Source organism: Bicyclus anynana, chromosome 3 (genome assembly GCF_947172395.1).
Source record: "Bicyclus anynana chromosome 3, ilBicAnyn1.1, whole genome shotgun sequence".
Classification (NCBI taxonomy): domain Eukaryota; kingdom Metazoa; phylum Arthropoda; class Insecta; order Lepidoptera; family Nymphalidae; genus Bicyclus; species Bicyclus anynana.
Genome location: NC_069085.1, coordinates 15,905,692 through 15,926,202, shown reverse-complemented (window position 1 = coordinate 15,926,202; position 20,511 = coordinate 15,905,692). Strand labels below are relative to the sequence as shown.

Genomic DNA, 20,511 nt, shown 5'->3' with positions numbered 1-20,511 from the left:
CGGCGGATCCCAGATCGTTTCTATGTTCTTTGTTCAACATGAAATTTAGATCAAAACTATAACATTTATTTGGAGAGGAAGTACGATTGACTTATGAGGAACCCATTCTTTCAAAACTAAAACTAAACATACCTATTAGTTAAGTATATGGTCTAAGATTCTGCATTAAAAATATATACCCTCATCTGTTATTTATCAGTGATAAGAAATAAATAATAGACAATATTCACAGTGACACATTGCATATAGGTTGCCTAGTTAAATTGCGGCCAAATACAAAATGTAGGAAACCATAAACTAGAAAATTAAATTGAGCATAAAATAAGCTTTAATTTGACATATTAGACGACTAAATAACTGCTAAGGTTATTTATATAACATTTATTAACTGGTTATATCCCCCAACCCCACAGTTGCAGTATGAAAGCAGGCAACATTTATGTTTTCAATTCTATTGGGTATACGAGTATTCTTTTAACACATGTACGATTTTTATTAATGAAGCAAATAGAGAAGTATAATAAATAAATTTAATTGAAAACATTTATAAAATAAATACTCACCAGGCGCAATTTTAATAAGCAATGTTATAATGTGAATATTTTCTATCATTTATTTCTTATCCCAAATGAATAATAGATGAGGGTATATATTCCTTATGCCTGATCTCGTACTATAATTACAACAAATAAATACAAAAGTTGAGTCTCTTGTGAATAATTAGTGGATTCATTGCATTCATATGCTTTGCTAAAAGGTTTAGAACTGACGAAATCTAAAGCAAGGAACAATATGAAAAAATCCCAAGATTATTGAGTAAAAAAAACATTTAAGAATTTCAATTTGCGAAAAACAAAACTTCGTCCTAAAAAAACGTTAAAACTTTTCAATTTTATAAATTATAGCATACAATTAATTTATTTAAAAAAAAAAATATTTTGGTTTTTTGTTTTTTAATTTTCACTACTTTTTTATATACTCCAATTATCTGCCCACTTTAATATGACGCGAGTATATTTAAGTGGGCGGATAACTGTGCCTCTGAGTGTAGATACAATTTTGTGACCACAATTATTATGCACAAGATTGAAATTAAAAAATAAACAAAAGTCACAATTAGCGTTCATCTTATACTATACATATTTGTAACTCCAATAATGACGGAAACAGATTTGTAACTGACATCGCATGGCGTTTGGTGTTGGCAGTGTGTTCACAAAGAATTGAATAAGAAAGTACATGAAACTAAGTCACAAATGAATGTTATCGAGCACTTAACTAATTTACACTATAATAATGCTGGATACATATTTGCAACACCCCACCAAATAGTGAAAATACAATATGATTCATGAGGATTTTTGAGATCAAAATATACCTGTTGTTTAAAGATCAGACATACCGCCGTTCCCAGGGAATAAAATGGTAACTGCACTTACATGTTTTAGTATTATTTAATTTTTTTCAAAAAATGAAATACAAAAATACAAAAAAAAAAATATGCAGATATTAAAGAAGTTACAAAATATTACTTTAGTAATCCAAGATAATAGTCACTGGCATAAAGATAATATGAGAATTAAATGCTAATATAATATTACCATAATGTATTCCTACTTCTTAGTACGGTAAACAGCCATACAATTGTCTTCCGGTACTCAAAATTGAAGACTTGGTTATGATAAAATCAGTTACCATTTTATTCTCGTTCAAACCAAACTCGACCAAATGAAGATAAATAGACAAATTATCGATGGAGTTGCCCCATATCTATGGTCCCAGCGCAATAAAAGAGATTTCCGATTCCGATTTCCGCTTGCACTGCCTTTGTTATATTTTGTTTATTTTTCGTTACAAGTGTTGTAAGTGTTGCGTGGGTGTCGTAAGTATATCATGGTGTTTATATACTCTGAGATAAGCCTACATCTGCAGCAGAAGATCGTACAAGTAGGTTATGTATTTCATGGTCGGAGGAACCTATATAACGGGTTGTTTTATTAAATATACATCTGCAAAGCAAGTATTCTGGCGGCTTTCCAACACACTATGACAGAAAATCGCAGGAATATACGTGTCAGGTGTATACCGGGGTATGTTTACGGTTACGCAAAGTATGTTTACTTACTTCACTACAAATCTGTGAGATCGAGACGATAATTCAGGTGTTGGATGAGGTGTCGCGAGACGATCATTCAGGTGTCGGACGAGGTGTCGCGAGACGATCATTCAGGTGTTGGATGAGGTGTCGCGAGATGATCATTCAGGTGTTGGATGAGGTGTCGCGAGACGATCATTCAGATGTTGGATGAGGTGTCGCGAAACGATCATTCAGGTGTTGGATGAGGTGTCGCGAGACGATCATTCAGGTGTTGGATGAGGTGTCTCGAGACGATCATTCAGGTGTTGGATGAGGTGTCGCGAGACGATCATTCAGGTGTTGGATGAGGTGTCGCGAAACGATCATTCAGGTGTTGGATGAGGTGTCGCGAGACGATCATTCAGGTGTTGGATGAGGTGTCTCGAGACGATCATTCAGGTGTTGGATGAGGTGTCGCGAGACGATCATTCAGGTGTTGGATGAGGTGTCGCGAGACGATCATTCAGGTTTGGATGAGGTGTCGCGAGACGATCATTCAGGTGTTGGATGAGGTGTCAAGATACCATCATTCAGGTGTCGGATGAGGTGTCGCGAGACGATCATTCAGGTGTTGGATGAGGTGTCGCGATACGATCATTCAGGTGTTTGATGAGGTGTCGCGAGACGATCATTCAGGTGATGAATGAGATGTCGCAAGTATGTTAAGGTGTTTACTTCACTACATTTCACATCTGCGGCAGGAACTCGATGGGCGTGGCGAACTTGAAGTCGTCGGGGAACAACTTGGCCGCGAACGGGTACATGAGCTTGTACGACTGTCGAATCGTGACGTCAGCGACGCCCGCTATGTCGCCGATTTCTTTCTGACTGCGCTTGTCTTCTGACGCCTGGAATATAAAAACATGATCATCATTTTTTTTTATTCTTTACGTTAAGACGTACCGGCAAGCGATTTAGCGTTCCGGTACGACGTCGTGTAGAAACCGAAAGGGGTGTGGATTTTCATCCTCCTCCTAACAAGTTCCAATTTCAAGCCCAATTTCATCCTAAATTGCATCAATACTTACCACCAGGTGAGATTTTAATCAAGGGCTAACTTGTAAAGATTAAGAAAGTGGTGAACTACTGGAGTAACACCTCTCATTCTGAGAGGAGACTCGTGCTCAACAGTGAGTCGAACATGGGTTATTGATGATGATGATTCGGCTTGTTGGAGGCTTCGGCCGTCGCTAGTTATCACCCTACCGACAAAGTACTGCCAAGCAATTTACCGTTTTTTTAAGTAATATTTGCCATATTTTGAAATATGACCAATATTTTCCTCCAACTAGTCGGGATAGACTATATTAGGAGTGGGTACGACAATAGAGCGAGCCGTGATAGCCCAGTAGATATGACCTCTGCCTCCGATTCCGGAGGGTGTGGGTTTGAATCCGGTCCGGGACATGCACCTCCAACATTTCAATTGTGTGCGTTTTAAGAAATTAAATATCACGTGTCTTAAACGGTGAAGGAAAACATCGTGAGGAAACCTGCATACCAGAGAATTTTCTAATTCCCTGCGTGTGTGAAGTCTGCCAATCCGCATTGGGCCAGCGTGGTGGACTATTGGCCTAACCCCTCTCATTATGAGAGGAGACTCGAGCTCAACAGTGAGCCGAATATGGGTTGATAATGATGATGATGATGACGACAATAGACCAACGGGGCAGAGATCAAACCCACACCCCTCAATTATGAATCCGACCGCTTTTACCATAGAGCTTCATACAAAATAAATTACCTGCGACGCCATATAAATGGCAGCGGCGGCCACCGATATGGGACTCCGTCCAGACACGATGTCCAACTCTCCAGCCTTCCGCGCGATATGAGTCGCCGCCCTCTGCACCGAGTTCGGAAGTCCCAGGTTCGAACAGAACCGGCTCATGAAGTCGGCCGTAGTGATCAGGTCCACGGAGGTCTCCAGAGCCTTGAGGATGAGCTTGAAGCACCGGCCTATCTCCTTCTTGCTGATTTTGCTGACGGCGCATATCTCCTTGAAGGTTCGCGGCACGCCCTCTTGCCGGCACGCTATGTACAGGCATGCAGATGCGATTGCATCATTCGCTCTGCCTTTTAGATTCTTTCCATCGTGTACCTGGAATTTTGACATTCATTTATTACTTTCAAATTTCATGTTATCGCCGCATTGCAACGACTTGCAACGACTTGGACAGCTTCAGTGTGCTCGTGGCATTCGAGCCGTCCACATCTTCATTCATTGTTTAAATCTTTATAGGTTACTTAAGATAGGCTGGGAGAAAGACTTGAGTGGAAACGGGGAGTGTTAGATATCTGTCAAAGGTGCCTTTAACCCTACACACATTGTTCACAAGTGCGTGACTTCACTCAAGGTCATTCTCTGCCATCCTAGGGTCTTATTTTGGTTACAGTTTGATTTGTTAATTAAGTTGTCCTACAAATGTTGTGAATCATAACCTTTGTTCGATATTAGTTTTGTTATTTTTGTTATTCATTATGGGTGGCATTAATGTGGTGGTATTAATTCATATTATTAGATATGTTACTAACACGACGAAACTGAGGCGCACAAAGGTAGGCTAACTGTCTTAATTTCATTTAGCCGCATAGTAAACCACAAAAGTTATAATATTGTCTATAATGTTGAGTTGTGTGTTCTTTCTTAAATTCGGATCACTTTTTGCATGGGGTGGTATAACCTTGTTGATAAAATTTTACACAAAGCTTATTTCATGGCGCGGGGTATACCTCTGACATCTAACATAGCGTGGTACATATGAATAAAATTGTAGTGTCTGTCTGTGATGTCAAGATAACTTTGTTTTCTCGAATACTTATAACTTTATGCCTAAATAACTATTTACAAAATACCAAAACACAAGCTTTATTAAATTTGTCATCTGTCTGTCTTTCTGCTTGTTGTGTGCTATGTTCAGTTGAAATGGCTAAACCGATTTTAATGGGACTCACTGGAAGATAGTTAAAGGAGGTTATTAAGCTACCTACAGGCTATTATTGTTGATCGCAAAAAATCCACTGTTTTAAATTATATTTGCTGGTATTAATAAAATTATATCATTGTGAACTTAAAATATAGCCCATACATTATATGTATAAATGAATATGTTAGTTAAAGAATCCATGTTATTCGTGTCACATGCATGCAGCAAATGCTAACATAATTAGCATTCTAATGTGCTTGTAAAGATAAAACTTGTATTGGAACAAGTATTCAACGATTGTATGTAAACAGATTCTACATTATTGGAAAGTTAAAAGATAATTTTAAAACCAAAAATTTATAATTTTTAGCAGTTTTCTGTGCTACAACACTTCTGAAGGGAATAATACCAATATGTTTATTTCTTTCGCTGATCATTGCTGTGTTTTGCCATCACAGCAATGATTGGTGCCAGGTCCAATCACCTGCACAGTGAATCCATGGAATGCTTAAATAAATCATTCTCACTTGAAGAGTACAAATAAATCCGTCGAGAAGTTTTTGTTTTTATAATGAACATACAGACAGAGAAAAATTTTACTGATTGCATTTTTGGCATAAGTATCAATCATTAATGACCCTCTGATAGTTATTTTGAAAATATATTTCATGTACAGAATTGACCTCTCTACAGATTTATTATAAGTATAGATAAGTCTCTCACCTGTTTGAACAAATTGTTGGCCCTGTCCACAATAGTTTTGGGTAAGTTGATCCTATCCGCCATTGTGTTGATCTCTCTGAATGCATTGATTAGAGCTCTGTCGGTGCTGCTGATATTCCTTCTATTCTGGTATTTGGATACTCCAAAACTGTCAAATGAGGCATCTCCTCGACCAGGACCTATGATGGTGGAGAGATCTCCGCCAGACAGGAGAGGGTTCTCTGGTCCACCCACACGAGATGGATCCACACCGGATTTCTCATTACTGAAGGTACGCCATTCCGAGCCCACATCTATTACTCTGTGGAAAAAAATATCATTAAATTATGTTTTCAATGGCCAATTAATACTATCATATGTTCTGTTTTCAAATTATTAACATAAGAATCCTAAAAAGAACTGTATTTAAATATTGTATTTTTGTTATATTTGTATAGAGATTTGATATAACAATATTATAGTGTTTTTGTTACTATCATACAATATATTACAGAAACAATAAGTTTATAATATAAACTTGTTGATTTTGTGTAATATTATTATGTAGGAAAGTTTTACTATTCATTTTCTACAGTGCTTTGCAACTGAAATTATTGCTTTGTAATATAAAACCAGCACTGACTGCAAATTATGTTCATCACTTTGTCATGTATATAATCTACATAAATTCTGTGTCTTTTCGTAACTTTAGTTGAATTAGGTAGGTAGTTGAATAATTACACTTTACAACTGTCATGTCTTGCTACCTAGCTCAATAAACGTTATCTAAATTATAAATCGTATTATTTAAACATAATAGTGGCGACGAGACGAAAATTTAGTGAAAATGGATCATAAAGCAGTGAAGTTTGGTGAATTTAATCCAAAAATCGACATATGGGACAATTACATTGACCGGTTAAAGTTTTGTTTCGAGGCAAATGGCATCATGTTGGATGGCGCCAAACGAGCGAATTTCTTTACTGTGTGTGGAGCGGAAGTTTTTGAGACGTTTTTGGCGTTAATTACACCAAGAAAACCGAGTGATGTGACATTTGTTGAAATAGAAACAATCTTAACAAAACATTATAGTCCTAAACCAAATGAAATTTCCGTGTCATACAAATTCTATACACGTAACCAAAATACAAATGAAACTGCGTCAGATTACATTGCACAATTGCGAAAAATTAGCTCCAAGTGTAATTTTATGGACTTAGAACGAATGTTACGTGATCGGCTCGTCTGTGGCATGAAAGATCGCGGCCTACAGTACGATCTTTTGAAAAAAGATAACCTACGTTATCAAGATGTTATAGATGCTATGTTAGCCGCCGAAACTGCAGGAAAAGATTGTCACATGATTCAATCTTCTGTCAATATAGAAAGCAGTAACACAAGTACAAACAATACATCTATAAGTTCACCAGTGGAGGCCATGGATGTAAATGCTGTACAGCCCAGGGCTAGCTCGCGTTTATGTTACCGGTGTGGTGATCGTCATGGTGGTGAATGCAGATTTATTAACGCTGTTTGCCGATTCTGTTCTAAAAAAGGACACATTGAAAAAATATGCTTAGTAAAGAAAAAATCTTTTAAGAAGAATATAAATTTTACTGAGGAACCAGATATACGCTTGAATGGAATTTACAGCATTCAATCTGAGACTAAAATACTGCCTTTTGTGGTCGAATTGTTATTGGAAGACATCCCTGTGGTATTGCAAGTAGATACAGGAGCGAGTTTTTCATTGGTAAATGAATACACTTGGAAGAAGATAAAATATCAAAACAAACAGATTACTCTTCGACCAGTGTCACTTACTCTACGCACGTGGACAAACACACCAGTGATTTTACTTGGTCAAACAACACTTCATGTTCAGTATAGAAATCTAAAATGTAACCTAAATGTAATCATAGCAAAAGGATGTGGTCCTAATCTTCTAGGACGGGACTGGTTGAACCCGCTGAACATAACATTGAACATTAATTGTATATCAAGCAATGATCTTGTAAACATTGACAAGACTATTTCAAAATATAGTGAAATCTTTGAGGACGAGCTGGGTACATTTACTGGTGACCCTGTTACAATACATCTTAAACCAAATGCTACACCTAGATTTCTGAAAGCTCGTCCAGTACCATATGCCATCAAAGCTAGAGTAGAGCAAGAAATTGACCGGCTAGTGGCAGAGGGGGTACTACAACCCTTATCTTTTTCTGAGTGGGCAACACCTGTTGTGCCAATAATAAAGAAGTCAGGGGATATCCGGCTATGTGGAGATTACCGTAGTACTGTCAATCAAGCTACTGAATCGGATACTTTTCCTATGCCGACAGCCAATGAGGTATTTGCTACAGTGGCAGGTGCAAAGTTTTTTACAACATTAGACCTCGATCGAGCATACACACAAGTAAAAGTTACTGAGAGTACAGCCAAAATGTTAACTTTAAATACATGCAAGGGCCTATATTCAGTTCATCGGTTACCATTCGGAGTCAAAGCATGCCCTGGAATATTTCAGAGACTTATGACAGCATTACTGGCAGGAATCCAGGGTGTTTCAGTTTTAATTGATGATATCATAGTGAGTGGTCCTACAATACTGATTATGCAACAAAGACTTGACAATGTTTTAAAACGTATACAGAAAGCTGGATTCCATCTTAACAAGAATAAATGTAAATTTGCTCAAGAAAAAGTAGAATTTTTAGGTTTTGTGATCAATGGAGATGGTATACACCCAGCTCCAAGTAAGGTGGAAGCTATTTTAAAAACACCAGAACCTAAGAATGTACGGGAGTTGCAAGCATTTTTAGGCTTGTATAACTTTTATGAAAGGTTTATACCTCATAAGGCAACAACATTGGAGCCGTTACACAGACTACTAGATAAATCTCAAACTTGGAGATGGACCCAAAGAGAACAGGATGCATTTAATAAAGCAAAACAGTTGCTAACATTTGAAACAACATTGGTTCATTATGATTTGAATAAACATGTAATTCTAACATGTGATAGTTCAGAATAAGGCGTTGGAGCAGTGCTATCACATGTTATGGACGAGGGACATGAACGGCCTATTGCAATGAGCTCTAGGACATTAAATGCACATGAGCGAAGATATTCACAGTTAGATAAAGAGGCTACTGCGATTATGTTTGGCATTAAAAAATTTCACAATTATATAGCTGGCAGACAATTTACAATAGTGACCGATCACAAGCCGTTACTAGGAATATTTGATCCTAAAAGACCTATGCCATCCATTTTATCACCTCGGCTAACAAGAATCGCTATAGCATTAACAGCACATGATTATAGTATTACTTACCGACCTGGAAGTCAAATTGGCAATGCAGACAGTTTAAGTCGATGGCCGCTACCAGTCCCAGAGCAAGAAGATCAATCTTTGTGTGAAGTATTGCTAATGGCAGAAAAGGTGGAAGATTTTCCCTACACAGCTCATGAGATAGCTTCCGAAACTACAAAAGATCAGACACTTTCACGAATTGTACATTTCTTAAGATGTGGATGGCCAGGCAAAGTTACTGATAGGGATCTACGAACATATTGGTTGCATAGAACAGAGTTGTCTTTACAAGATGGATGTATATTATTAGGATGCCGCGTTGTTATACCACCATCCCTTCGACAAACCGTCCTACGCATGCTTCATACTACTCATAATGGAATTGTTCATACCAAGGCATTGGCTAGGAGTTATGTGTGGTGGCCACAATTGAGCGACGACATAAGTCGACTAGTTCAAAATTGCACTAAGTGTCTGGAAAATAGACGTATGCCTGAGAAATCGTCTCATGAATGGATTCTTCCATCAAGACCATGGTCCAGAATACATATAGATTTTGCAGGGCCATACATGAATAAAACATTTCTTATAGTAGTCGACGCTTTTTCTAAATGGCCTGAAGTTTTTATTGTAAGTAGCACAAATTCTAGAACAGTGATTGGCCATCTAAGAAATTTGTTTGCTACTCATGGTATTTGTGAAACCTTGGTCTCAGATAATGGTACTTCCTTTGTATCTCAAGAAATGAAATTATTTCTAGAATCAAATAAAATAAGACATCTGACGTCAGCACCTTACCATCCTGCCACCAATGGCTTGGCAGAGAGGATGGTACAAACTGTAAAAGACAAACTACGCAAAATACATGGACCATGGGAAGTTAAAATTCCAAATATGTTATTAGGCCTACGTGTTACACCATGCTCTTCTACAAATAAGAGTCCTTCAGAGCTTTTAATGAATAGACGCCTTCGTACTGTCATGGATACTTTGCATCCAGATAATATACAACATAGAAAAATAGAAAGTCAAGTAATAAAAAATGCACAGCAGAAAAACAGACAAAGTAATATAGGACAAAATGTAATGTATAGAAATTATATAAAAGGACCAAAATGGTTACCTGGACAAATCAAGGAAAAAGACGGTCCATCCAGCTATAAGATACAAACAGGAGAAGGAACTGTCTTAAGACGACATATGGACCAGATTATTAAAGTAAAAGAGAGTGAGAACCTACCACCAACAAGTGGAACAAGTGGTGGAGATAATGAAATAATTGATGATACAGAGACAGGGGATGATGATAAAGCCAATCAGGAAGAAGAAAATCAGTATGAAATAGAAACAGACCCTATAATTGAAATACCGAGTGCTGAGAAATGGGAGGAGATATTAGGAATACCTAAATCAGCAGAGATTGATATGCCCGGAGGAAAAATTAGAACAAAAAGAAATGTTTATCATAAAGGTCCATATTATAGGCCGAGTCGTTCTAAGGAAGATGATGGTTAAATTTATGTTTATGCTATGTATATCTTTTAAATACTTTGCTATTGTATTTGGGATTTAAATTTGTTACTTACTTATTAATTAGTAGTTAATTAGTAATATACTTGGGAGGAAGGTATGTCATGTATATAATCTACATAAATTCTGTGTCTTTTCGTAACTTTAGTTGAATTAGGTAGGTAGTTGAATAATTACACTTTACAACTGTCATGTCTTGCTACCTAGCTCAATAAACGTTATCTAAATTATAAATCGTATTATTTAAACATAATAACTGACTATGCAATAACATTTACAGAGAGAAATGAAAACAAATATCTTAGCATTAGATGGATTCATTGTGTGGGTCCATTGTGTCCCTTGTGTTGCAGAGAAAAACTCCAAGCATAGCCCTGGACTTGCGACTAATTAGGGTTAAGAAATTCTCTGCTTGCAATTTTCCTCCTGCTCCGGCAAATTTGGTAAGATCCTACTAGAGCAGCTTTGGATGCCCGTTCTAATATAGATCTTGCTGCAATGAAAGAGAGGCCAAGGTCTTTACTTTACTTTTTAAAGAGAGGCAAGTTACAGGGAGATTTTGCTGGTAAAATATTTATTTTATTTATTTATGGAGTCTGCTAGTGACTGTTCCATAGTTTTACACATACAAAAAATACAACTTATTAACTAACACACACAGCATATGCAAAAACAAATACTTCTATTTCATAACTTAATTTTAAATCTAATGTATATCCTATTTAAAAGGAAATATATGTATGCTCTTGCATCCATTTTAAGTTAGTTCACTTTTAGGTCATAATATTTATTCTCTTTTATACTGAGGTCCTTCAGAATGTCTGTTTCCCACAGCACATGAGGAGTTTTATATTGAGCCTGCTTCGACAAAGTTCATTTCTTTTATTTGTAGACTTTTAGAGCTCAAGCTACTGAAAGGCTAATAAAAATAATAAACAGTAAAGTGTTTTTCAGATAGCATGGGTACAGTAACAGTCTCCTGTATGACGTTCATAATATGTACTATTATCGTGAAACACAGCAAACTTTTAAAAAACAAACTGTCACCCGCACCATCCTACATGAAACAAACTGTAATGCTTGGCATTGTAATACCCATCCTAAGCATTCATCTTAACTGAATCAGTAAAGACGTTTGCTTATTCAGTTAGGGTCATACTTAAAAACATGATTTCTTGACCAAAACAAAAAATAATAATTTAAATAAGTTTCTATAGTATAATATTTTAAAACTTTCCTAAGTATAATAACAAAGGTGACCTGACCTGGTTAGTGCTAAATATCACTGAGTACTCTTGCTTAAACTTCTATGCAATTATTCAATTATTATAACATTCATTCTCAGAAGCTGAACTATAAGTATTCTTGAACAATATGAATTGGAACTAGTGGTGTAATAGTATCAAACAACAAAAACCTATTGCGGCAAAATTGAGAAATTATATGCAGGTCATGTTTTATACATAATTTTTTGTTTGATTTTTATAATGTTTGACAAACTCAGCTTAAGTTTTCATGAAATTGTAAAGTGACAGTATCTTTTTATAACAACTGAATGGTTCAGATGAGGGACGACGTCTTAGTAGATACTAAAAGCAGAAAATTCAGCACTTTGCTCTTTTACAAGATTCAGTATCAATTTTTACTACTTTTTCATGTAGATTGATTGAGCTAATTGATCGAGGTCAACCACATTTGTCCTTGAGAAATTCATCAATGTTATCAACCCTATTACAAGTGTATTAATTTTGCTTATGGCAGGGCTAGGAAATTATTTTTGTTTGTGACTGTGACCAGTTAAGAAATTACATATCTGAAATCTTAGAATACTTAGAATAGGTCTTGGTTGATAGGGAATAAGATTTTTGTTTAAAACTAACTTCCAAAAATTATAATATTTTTTATTAATGAAGATCTAGCCTTTTATTTTTACGCGTAAAATAGAAGACCATTGTTAAAGAAAAGTTACTTGTGTGAAATATACGTCCTTCCTAAAGATGATTTCAAGGTATCCACTAACGTAATACGAACGCAACATAAGTAACGCAATTAAACTTTTGTATAACGCGTTTAAGCGACGAAAATTGTACAATCGATGTGCAATTGATGCGTTTCGAAATTACCCGTATCCTTGCACAATTATTGCTGGCCTTGGCATATAAAACCCTTATATTGTGCGATGCATAATGCACCGAGATGTGGAAATATTTACCACGAGAAGTTATGATATTGTTGATATAAACTCACCTGTCTCCCACGACGAGTCCGCATTCTGAACATATCATGTCACCCGCTCTATAATCCTCGATAAGCGGTGCATCTGGATGAGCATAGCACACCACTTTATTTGCCTCAATCCTAAAATCACAATGAAAGTAAACTGGCTGTACGAAAACAGAACATTAGAAATTTCAACATCAGGCAACAGGGGACAACTTTTTGATGCTCTAGACAACTCACGACCCTGAACTTACGTAAACTCATGTTTGTTATAAACTCTACTCGGATATTACTTTATTTAAATAGAAGAATCGGAATTAAAAATATGTAGAAATAGAAAACAAACCTCGACGTGCTCGCCATGATTGTCAAGTTGCATAAACAATAATTTTTGTGTGTTGCCGCACCAAAATTATCTTTACCCCTAGTTCCCAACTTTTTTCTGTGGATAGCTAAGTTGTTAGAACGTTGGGAATTTAGGAACCCATTTAAATGCACACACATACAATAATATTTAAGTTTGTTAATTTAAATTTTTAATGATAAGAAATTTATTTTGGTTCTTGATTTTTTAATTAATTAAATTGTTGAATTCAATTTTAACAGCATTAAAATAAAATGAAAGTTTAATTTGGATTTTCTATTATTATCTAATTACAACTTCATTATCAATCCATATAAGCTCACTGCTGAGCTTGAGTCTCCTCTCAGAATGAGAGGGGTTAGGCCAATAGTCCAGCACGCTGGCCCAATGTGGATTTTGCATACTTAACACACGCAGAAAATTAAAAAAATCCTCTGGTATGCAGGTTTCCTCACGATGCTTTTCCTTCATCTTTTGAGACACGTGATCTTTAATTTCCTAAAATGCACACAACTAAAAAGTTCAAGGTGCATGCCCCGGACCGTATTCGAACCCACCCTCTCCGGAATCGGAAGCCGAAGTTATATCCACTGGGCTATCGAGGCTTTAGTATTTATATTTACTATTATTGTTGTAATTATACAACTATTACAATAATAGCATATAGTAAAATGCTTTGTACAATTCAAATTAGTCCCCGTGAATCAGGGTAAGATGTTTGCACTTACAACACTGCTGTGAATACCGTAGACAAAAGTTTAATTTTCCTGTCACACTTAAAAGGTTTCTGGTTTGGAAGTAAGGCTTTTAACTATATACTTTTTAATTTAAATTAAAAAGTTAGGTGTAAATACAATAGTTAACTCAAGCATAAATAAAAGAAAAATGTAATTTGTAGTATGTACTTTCCATATATTAAATACTAGCGGACGCCTGCGACTTTGTCTGCGTGAAATTTAGTTTTTCACAAATCCCTCGGGAACTTGACTTTTGACTTTTTGACTTTTTCCATTCTAAATTTCAGCCAATTCAAACAAACATCCATGCAAACATCCATACAAACTTTCGCGTTTGTAATATTACAACTATTATTAACTGTACTTATAACGTGATATTAGTAGGATTACGGTAATGATTTAACAAATATAGATATTTTTGAATTTTAAGCAGTAAGTAGGCAGTGTTATATAGTATAGATTGTGTATAGTATTTTATTTTTAGAATATCATTTACAAATATTAAGCAGTTTTCGAAGACCCTTGATAGTTGATTGATGGATTCAGAAGTACCATATCGTCCGCATAACCGATGTTATTAACACACGTTTTTCCTATATAACAGCATTGAAACCTCTAAGTTCCTCAATCAAGTCGTTGACGTGAAGACTAAAAAGATCCGTAGAGGATAGCCCACCTTGACACACACCTTTATCTAAAATCATTAGAAATTTACTGTCTAATCTGATAAGAAATTACGTTAAAATTCGGAATCGAGCTTCAAAATGAATTTCATAATTTCAACTTACATTAAATATTAGGTAATAAGATTTATTTTGAAGAGCAACAAGATTTTAAATGAAATAAAACTAAACGTTGCTAAGTTTATTTTAAATAAATAGCCTTTTATCTCGCTTGGAGCAAACCACAGTATTAATCTTTAAATGCTAGGTAGGTCCTACCAATATTTCATCAAAGAAAATATGAAGGTAATCAAGACCCAGTTAGTTAATATTTAAATGTCGCATGTTTGTCTAACTTCGATCAAAAACGTCTTAACACAATCTAATTCTTCTATATAGGTAAGTATTGGAACCCACCTGGTATTAGTATCCGATAATAAGGACATCTAGTCCTTGAGAAATGGCTTGACCATAACTACTCGCGGGATACCACGAGGGCAAATACCTTGGCCCCTGTAAGCATAGACGTAATAAAAAGTCCAGACACTGAACACACAGGAGATGATGGCTGGGTTTAAATATATATTGATTTTTATGATACATTCGGGTAAATAAGGTCAATGTTAACTAATTTATACATAAAAAGCAAAGATTGTCTGGATATTTGCAAAATAAATAAGATTATATAATTTCATTAAATTTTTTTTATCGTAATTAGATGAAAATTCATACCTACAGTTTTAGCTTCCTTACATTAAATGTGACATTTTTCAATAAATGAACTATAAACATAGTTAGTTCCCTAGATACGTACGTACACGCCGACATACACATAAATACCCATATTATGAAGACACACTGCCATTAATTTCCTATATCTGGCTACACACGTCACACTCCCGTCTGCCACATAGATCATCATCATTAAAACAGCCGATGGACGTCCACTCTCCAAACTCCGTGCATAGCACGTTCCATTGCCCGCTGTGTGAGTGTGACTCTGAGCTTTCATATGAGGCCCATAGTTAACGATCAAGTCTCGGAACCATAGTTCATCAGAGGCAACACTGTTCGAAGACTTGTCTTCCCTTAGAGATAAATACTAGGCGTCCATATAGGTATACGTAGTATCATAATAATCTATGATTATGACTATGGTGCGTTAGTTGTTTGACCGAGATACCGTCTGCCTATTATATAAGTCTATGCCTGTACGTACTTAAATACTTACGTAACAAAACATCAAATTCCCAGACGAAATCCGAGGGAAGGATTTGTGATTTGTTGTGCCTTTGGGAAGCACACGAGCGGAACCATCGCTCCGCTGCGCTGGTTTTAACTTCAAGGACTTTATCCTTCGCTGGGTTTATATTTTACTAGCAGACGCCCCGCTGTTTCACCTGCGTAGTTCCTGTTCCCGTGGAAATACGGAGATAATAAAAATAGCTTACGACGCTCACAAATAACGTGACTTTCTAGTGGTAAAAGAATTTTCAAAATCGGTTCTGTAGATCCAGAGACAAACCTTCACCAACTTAACTTTACCTCTTTAAAATATTAGTAGGTATACTTACCTAGTACGAGTAGGTATATATAACTTGCATTTAAATGACCTTGGTGATGACCACGTTAATTTAACAGTAAGGAACTGTCTTCGATTCTGAGGATTTTAGGTTCGAATCCGTTCCGGGGCAAGCACCTCCAACTTTTAAATGATGGTGTTTCAGAACGATGAAGGAAAAACATCGTGAAGAAACCTGAGAGTTTTCTTAATTCTCTACGAAATCTCCCAATCCGCACTCAGTGGTCGACTATTTATTTATTTATTTACAGTTTAACTGTGCCCGAGAAGACATTACTATTAGCCTAATCCCTCTCATTATACGAGGAGACTCGTGTTCAACAGCAAGCCGAATAAGGGTTGTAAATGATAAGGGACGTATTTGATCCTTAAAGATTTAAGTCCTGCGCTTTGGACTTTGAACCATTTCACTAATTTTGTCTTAATTAGCCCGTTCAAATTACAACGTTCGTTAATTGTTACGAATTACGATACAATTGCAATTTGTGTATTAGCTAACACCACTTATGATTCAACAATCAATTCATTATGAGCCAATCGGACACTCAGCAGAAAGGAGGCGAAGATTTCAAGAGAATCTGACGTGAACGATGTAGATGTAGGTTACTAGGTCGGTGGCGAAACTGTACTTATAACGTGTTCTTTGCAAAAATACTTATTAAATTATATTTTTAATATTAACCACATTTTATATTAATTTACCACAATGTTAACGTCTTTCGGCATAGGAATCCTGTAGGTGACATTTAAACTAAATTAAAAATGTTGCAGCGTTTTTGTGTAAGTATGTTTTACCTACTGTAAAAGCACGTATACTGGTAAATCTTGCATTTTACTGGTAAATCCTAATTTACCGACATGAAAATAAAAACCTAGCATGTACCAACTAAATGGTAATACTTAGTAAAAGTCCGAAGAAAAACACATTTACCAACTCATGTCATACCAAATTAAGTGTATTACCGAAGTCTTGATGAGGCGGACGTGTGAGGCGTGTGTGAGGCCTGGGTTCGATTCCCGGTTGGGCCGATTAATTGGTCCAGGTCCGGCTGGTGGGTGGCTTCGGCGGCGGAGGGTGGTAACTAGTGGCTACCGGCAAAGACGTACCGCCAGGCGATTTAGCGTTCCGGTACGATGTCGTGTAGAAACCGAAAGGGATTTTCATTGTCCTTCGAACAAGTTAGTCCGCTTCCATCTTAGATTGCATCATCACTTAAATCTGGTGAGATTGTAGTCAAGGGCTAACTTGTAAGGAATAAAAAGAACTTCTAAGATCGTAGCCAACATTTAGGTATAAAGAATTTAATATTTGCCAACATTTCAGAAGGTCGAAACAAGACATTCGACAAGCAATGACTAAAAAAGGTTGTCTATAACTAAAAAGATCTGGCCTTTAAGGGTATGGATAAGTACCTTTGCCTAGTTAGTATCTAGTTTGTGTACATTCATCCACTAAGTGGTTGCCCTTGGCTAGTTCGGGTCAACTGTGAACTGAGGTCCGTACAGTCACAAAGACAAGCCAGAAGTCACGTAAACTTAATCAGCTATTGCACAACATTTTTCCATACACCTTTAGAACGAGGAAGCGTTTTCGATGAATCAAATCATGACTTATCGAGAAGTATGCTTCACTTCCTTGAGCATTAGCAGAAGTCGGTCTTCCGTAGAATAAGGCACGTACCTACTTGTTGTAGACAACGAAATTTAAGAGCCCAAATAAGTTTGATCCATCTGCTTACCGTTTGAAAATTATGTTTTCATCTCTTGCTCAAAAACACTGTCATATCACCACTCCACAGCGGTGCTAAACAAGCATTTCAGCCTCTAGGGGCTAAAGTAATTTTGTTTTTTTAATTCTAGTCTGTTACGAGTACTAGCCAAGTGCTAGCCTAATAGAAAACGGAGGAGGTTTTATTTGAAAATAGAATCGTTATAGGTAAGGCCCTGATTGTTTTGAACAATAAATAAAAAACTTTAAATTGGAATGAAACGCAGCGTTCTTGTCTGTGGAATGCGTTCATTTTTTTATTTAATTTTTTATTTGATTTGAAGATTTTGAGATTTGAAGACATGGGACATCCTTTACGGTGTAATACCTTTGCCTTTTTCTCATGTGAAAAAAATAAAATTAAAAAACGAGAATTTAAAAAACAATTGGCGTTTTTATCTACTATTTATGAAATAAAATAAATTGCTTAACACCAATAGGGTTGCCACAAAAAATGTGGTCATGGATCGCCTTAAGAATTCGCTAAGCTTCAATTTGTTCATGTAAGTAGAGTTTTAAACAGAGCTTTTGGCGGATCTCGTCTAAAGTTTTATTTCTCATAGACCACTTTCAGAATTTAGCTGGTACCAGTGAACCCTCAACTACATCTGTGCTGATAAAATATGTGAAGATTAGATCTAACTGGGAAGCATTGCTGTTGCATTGAATCATGAGCTACAACAGTTTTCGAAAAAAAAACTTCTAGTCAGTGTAATAATTAAAATATTTACTCATAAAGCCAATCAAATAAGCCATTAATGCTTAAGGAACCAATCTTTTATTTAGAGTTCGGTATAAAACCACTGAGAGCTAACCATGAGAGCTGTGATAGCCCAGTGGATATGACTTCTGCCTCCGATTCCGGAGGGTGTGGGTTCGAATCCGGTCCGGGTCATGCACCTCCAACTTTTCAGTTGTGTGCATTTTAAGAAATTAAATATCACGTGTCTCAATCGGTGAAGGAAAACATCGTGAGGAAACCTGCATACCAAAGAATTATCTCAATTCTCTGCGTGTGGGAAGTCTGCCAATCCGCATTGGGCCAGCGTGGTGGACTATTGGCCTAACCCCTCTCATTCTGAGAGGAGACTCGAGCTCAGCAGTGAGCCGAATATGGGTTGATGACGACGATAAAACCACTATGAATTTACATTTTCGTGGACCCGTTTACAAATTGTGAACCTCCATTTTTTAACCGACTTCCAAAAAGGAGGAGGTTCTACGTTCGGCTGTATGTATGTTTTTTTTTTTGAAAATAAAACGTAAACGTGTTATTTTCAATTTCAGCAGTGGGACAATAATGGGGGCGGTGATACTAACGAGTGAGGTCCCACATGAATTTTGTATTAGTGGATACACATCTATGTACTAATTTACAATTTTAGTTAGCTCTAAATGTCAAAGTGTCGTTGCAATCGAAATTAAAATACTTCTCAGGCTTAAGAAAACTCTTGAAACTTGTTAATAGAAACTCCATAGAATTATTTGCAGCTGATTAATAACCACTTCCTATAGAATGTATGAAATTGTGCCGAACTGTTGTGAAACCAATATGGTTTAAAAACTTGTTTACTACGTGTAGGTAATTAAGTAAATAAACGATTCAACGTAAAAAATGGCGCTAATTTTCGATCTGTCAATAGAGCAACTTTTGATTACGATTTGTGTTTTTCTGAATTGGCTTACCTATACGTTCACTGATTAGAATTGATTTTCATTCATTACTTGGAAACAATCAATTTTAAAATTACAAAGGAATTACATTTTGATAACTAGTATTATCTTTTTCAAAACAATTTACAAATACTTTTTGATTTCCCTTCTGGCCTTTCAAAAGTTGCTCCTACTTATACTTCGTATATATATTTATTTCGTTTATTCGTAACATACCTCTGCAATTAGGTCACAGGAATTAATATAAGTACCAAATATTAACTTAATCGGTCCAGTAGATTCGTAGAAAATTTACTGTTTGTCATCGCAAAATGCAAACCAACTAGGTCATAGGGCTAATTCAATATTTCCTAAATCCATCATCTCTAAAGACCTTCTAAAATCCTTATCGTTCACATGAAAATGAATAGATAATATACCTTAAAAGAATACACCAACAGTAAACACTAATAATGTTATGCAATAATGTGCATTATTACATAATTAAATACAATTCTACATTAATTCTTATTAATCATTTAATTGTAATTACTGGCACACGAGTCTTTATACCGAAGCCTCACTTTACAGAATACAGGGGTATTCTGTAAAGTTACATCGATGTGACATCGCCCATTTCCATGGCAAAGTCGTTGTTAGTGACATTTTATTTTTACCATCCCATAGAAATAAAGTTCAAATACTAATAAAACTTGTTTGTACTCGTATTCGTCTATATTACATCGAATAAAGACTTTCGACGACTGTGATTTTACGGATTTTAAAGTTCTTTGACCACATCTCCAGAAATCAGGATTGAATTGAGCGATTGGTGGTGCAGGGCCAAATCGAAGGCACAAGATCCAGGGGCCGATATCCAACCCGCTGGACGGATTTAGTGAGGTTTGCC

At 36.1% G+C, this 20,511-nt stretch overlaps 1 protein-coding gene and 1 long non-coding RNA gene across 2 annotated transcripts; both read right to left on the bottom strand.

Moving 5' to 3' along the window:
- Positions 1-611: 611 nt before the first annotated feature.
- LOC128199865 (uncharacterized) lies at positions 612-19,080 on the bottom strand. Its single transcript, XR_008252389.1, has 2 exons — positions 19,017-19,080; positions 612-662 (listed from the first exon to the last, which is right to left on the bottom strand). It is a non-coding gene; the product is annotated as an uncharacterized LOC128199865 (long non-coding RNA).
- Positions 2,691-13,236, bottom strand: LOC112053879 (transcription initiation factor IIB). Its single transcript, XM_024093470.2, has 5 exons — positions 13,182-13,236; positions 12,863-12,973; positions 5,788-6,088; positions 3,882-4,238; positions 2,691-2,985 (listed from the first exon to the last, which is right to left on the bottom strand). The coding sequence occupies exons 1-5, from the start codon at positions 13,196-13,198 to the stop codon at positions 2,824-2,826; spliced, it is 948 nt and encodes a 315-aa protein (XP_023949238.1). The 5' UTR covers positions 13,199-13,236; the 3' UTR covers positions 2,691-2,823.
- Positions 19,081-20,511: the final 1,431 nt, after the last annotated feature.

Coding starts and splice junctions, on each gene's coding strand:
- LOC112053879 (XM_024093470.2), bottom strand. Junction 6,089..12,862: donor GGACTCGTCGTGGGAGACAG/GTGAGTTTATAT, acceptor TTTTTTCCACAG/AGTAATAGATGTGGGCTCGG. Junction 2,986..3,881: donor CCATTTATATGGCGTCGCAG/GTAATTTATTTT, acceptor TTTATATTCCAG/GCGTCAGAAGACAAGCGCAG.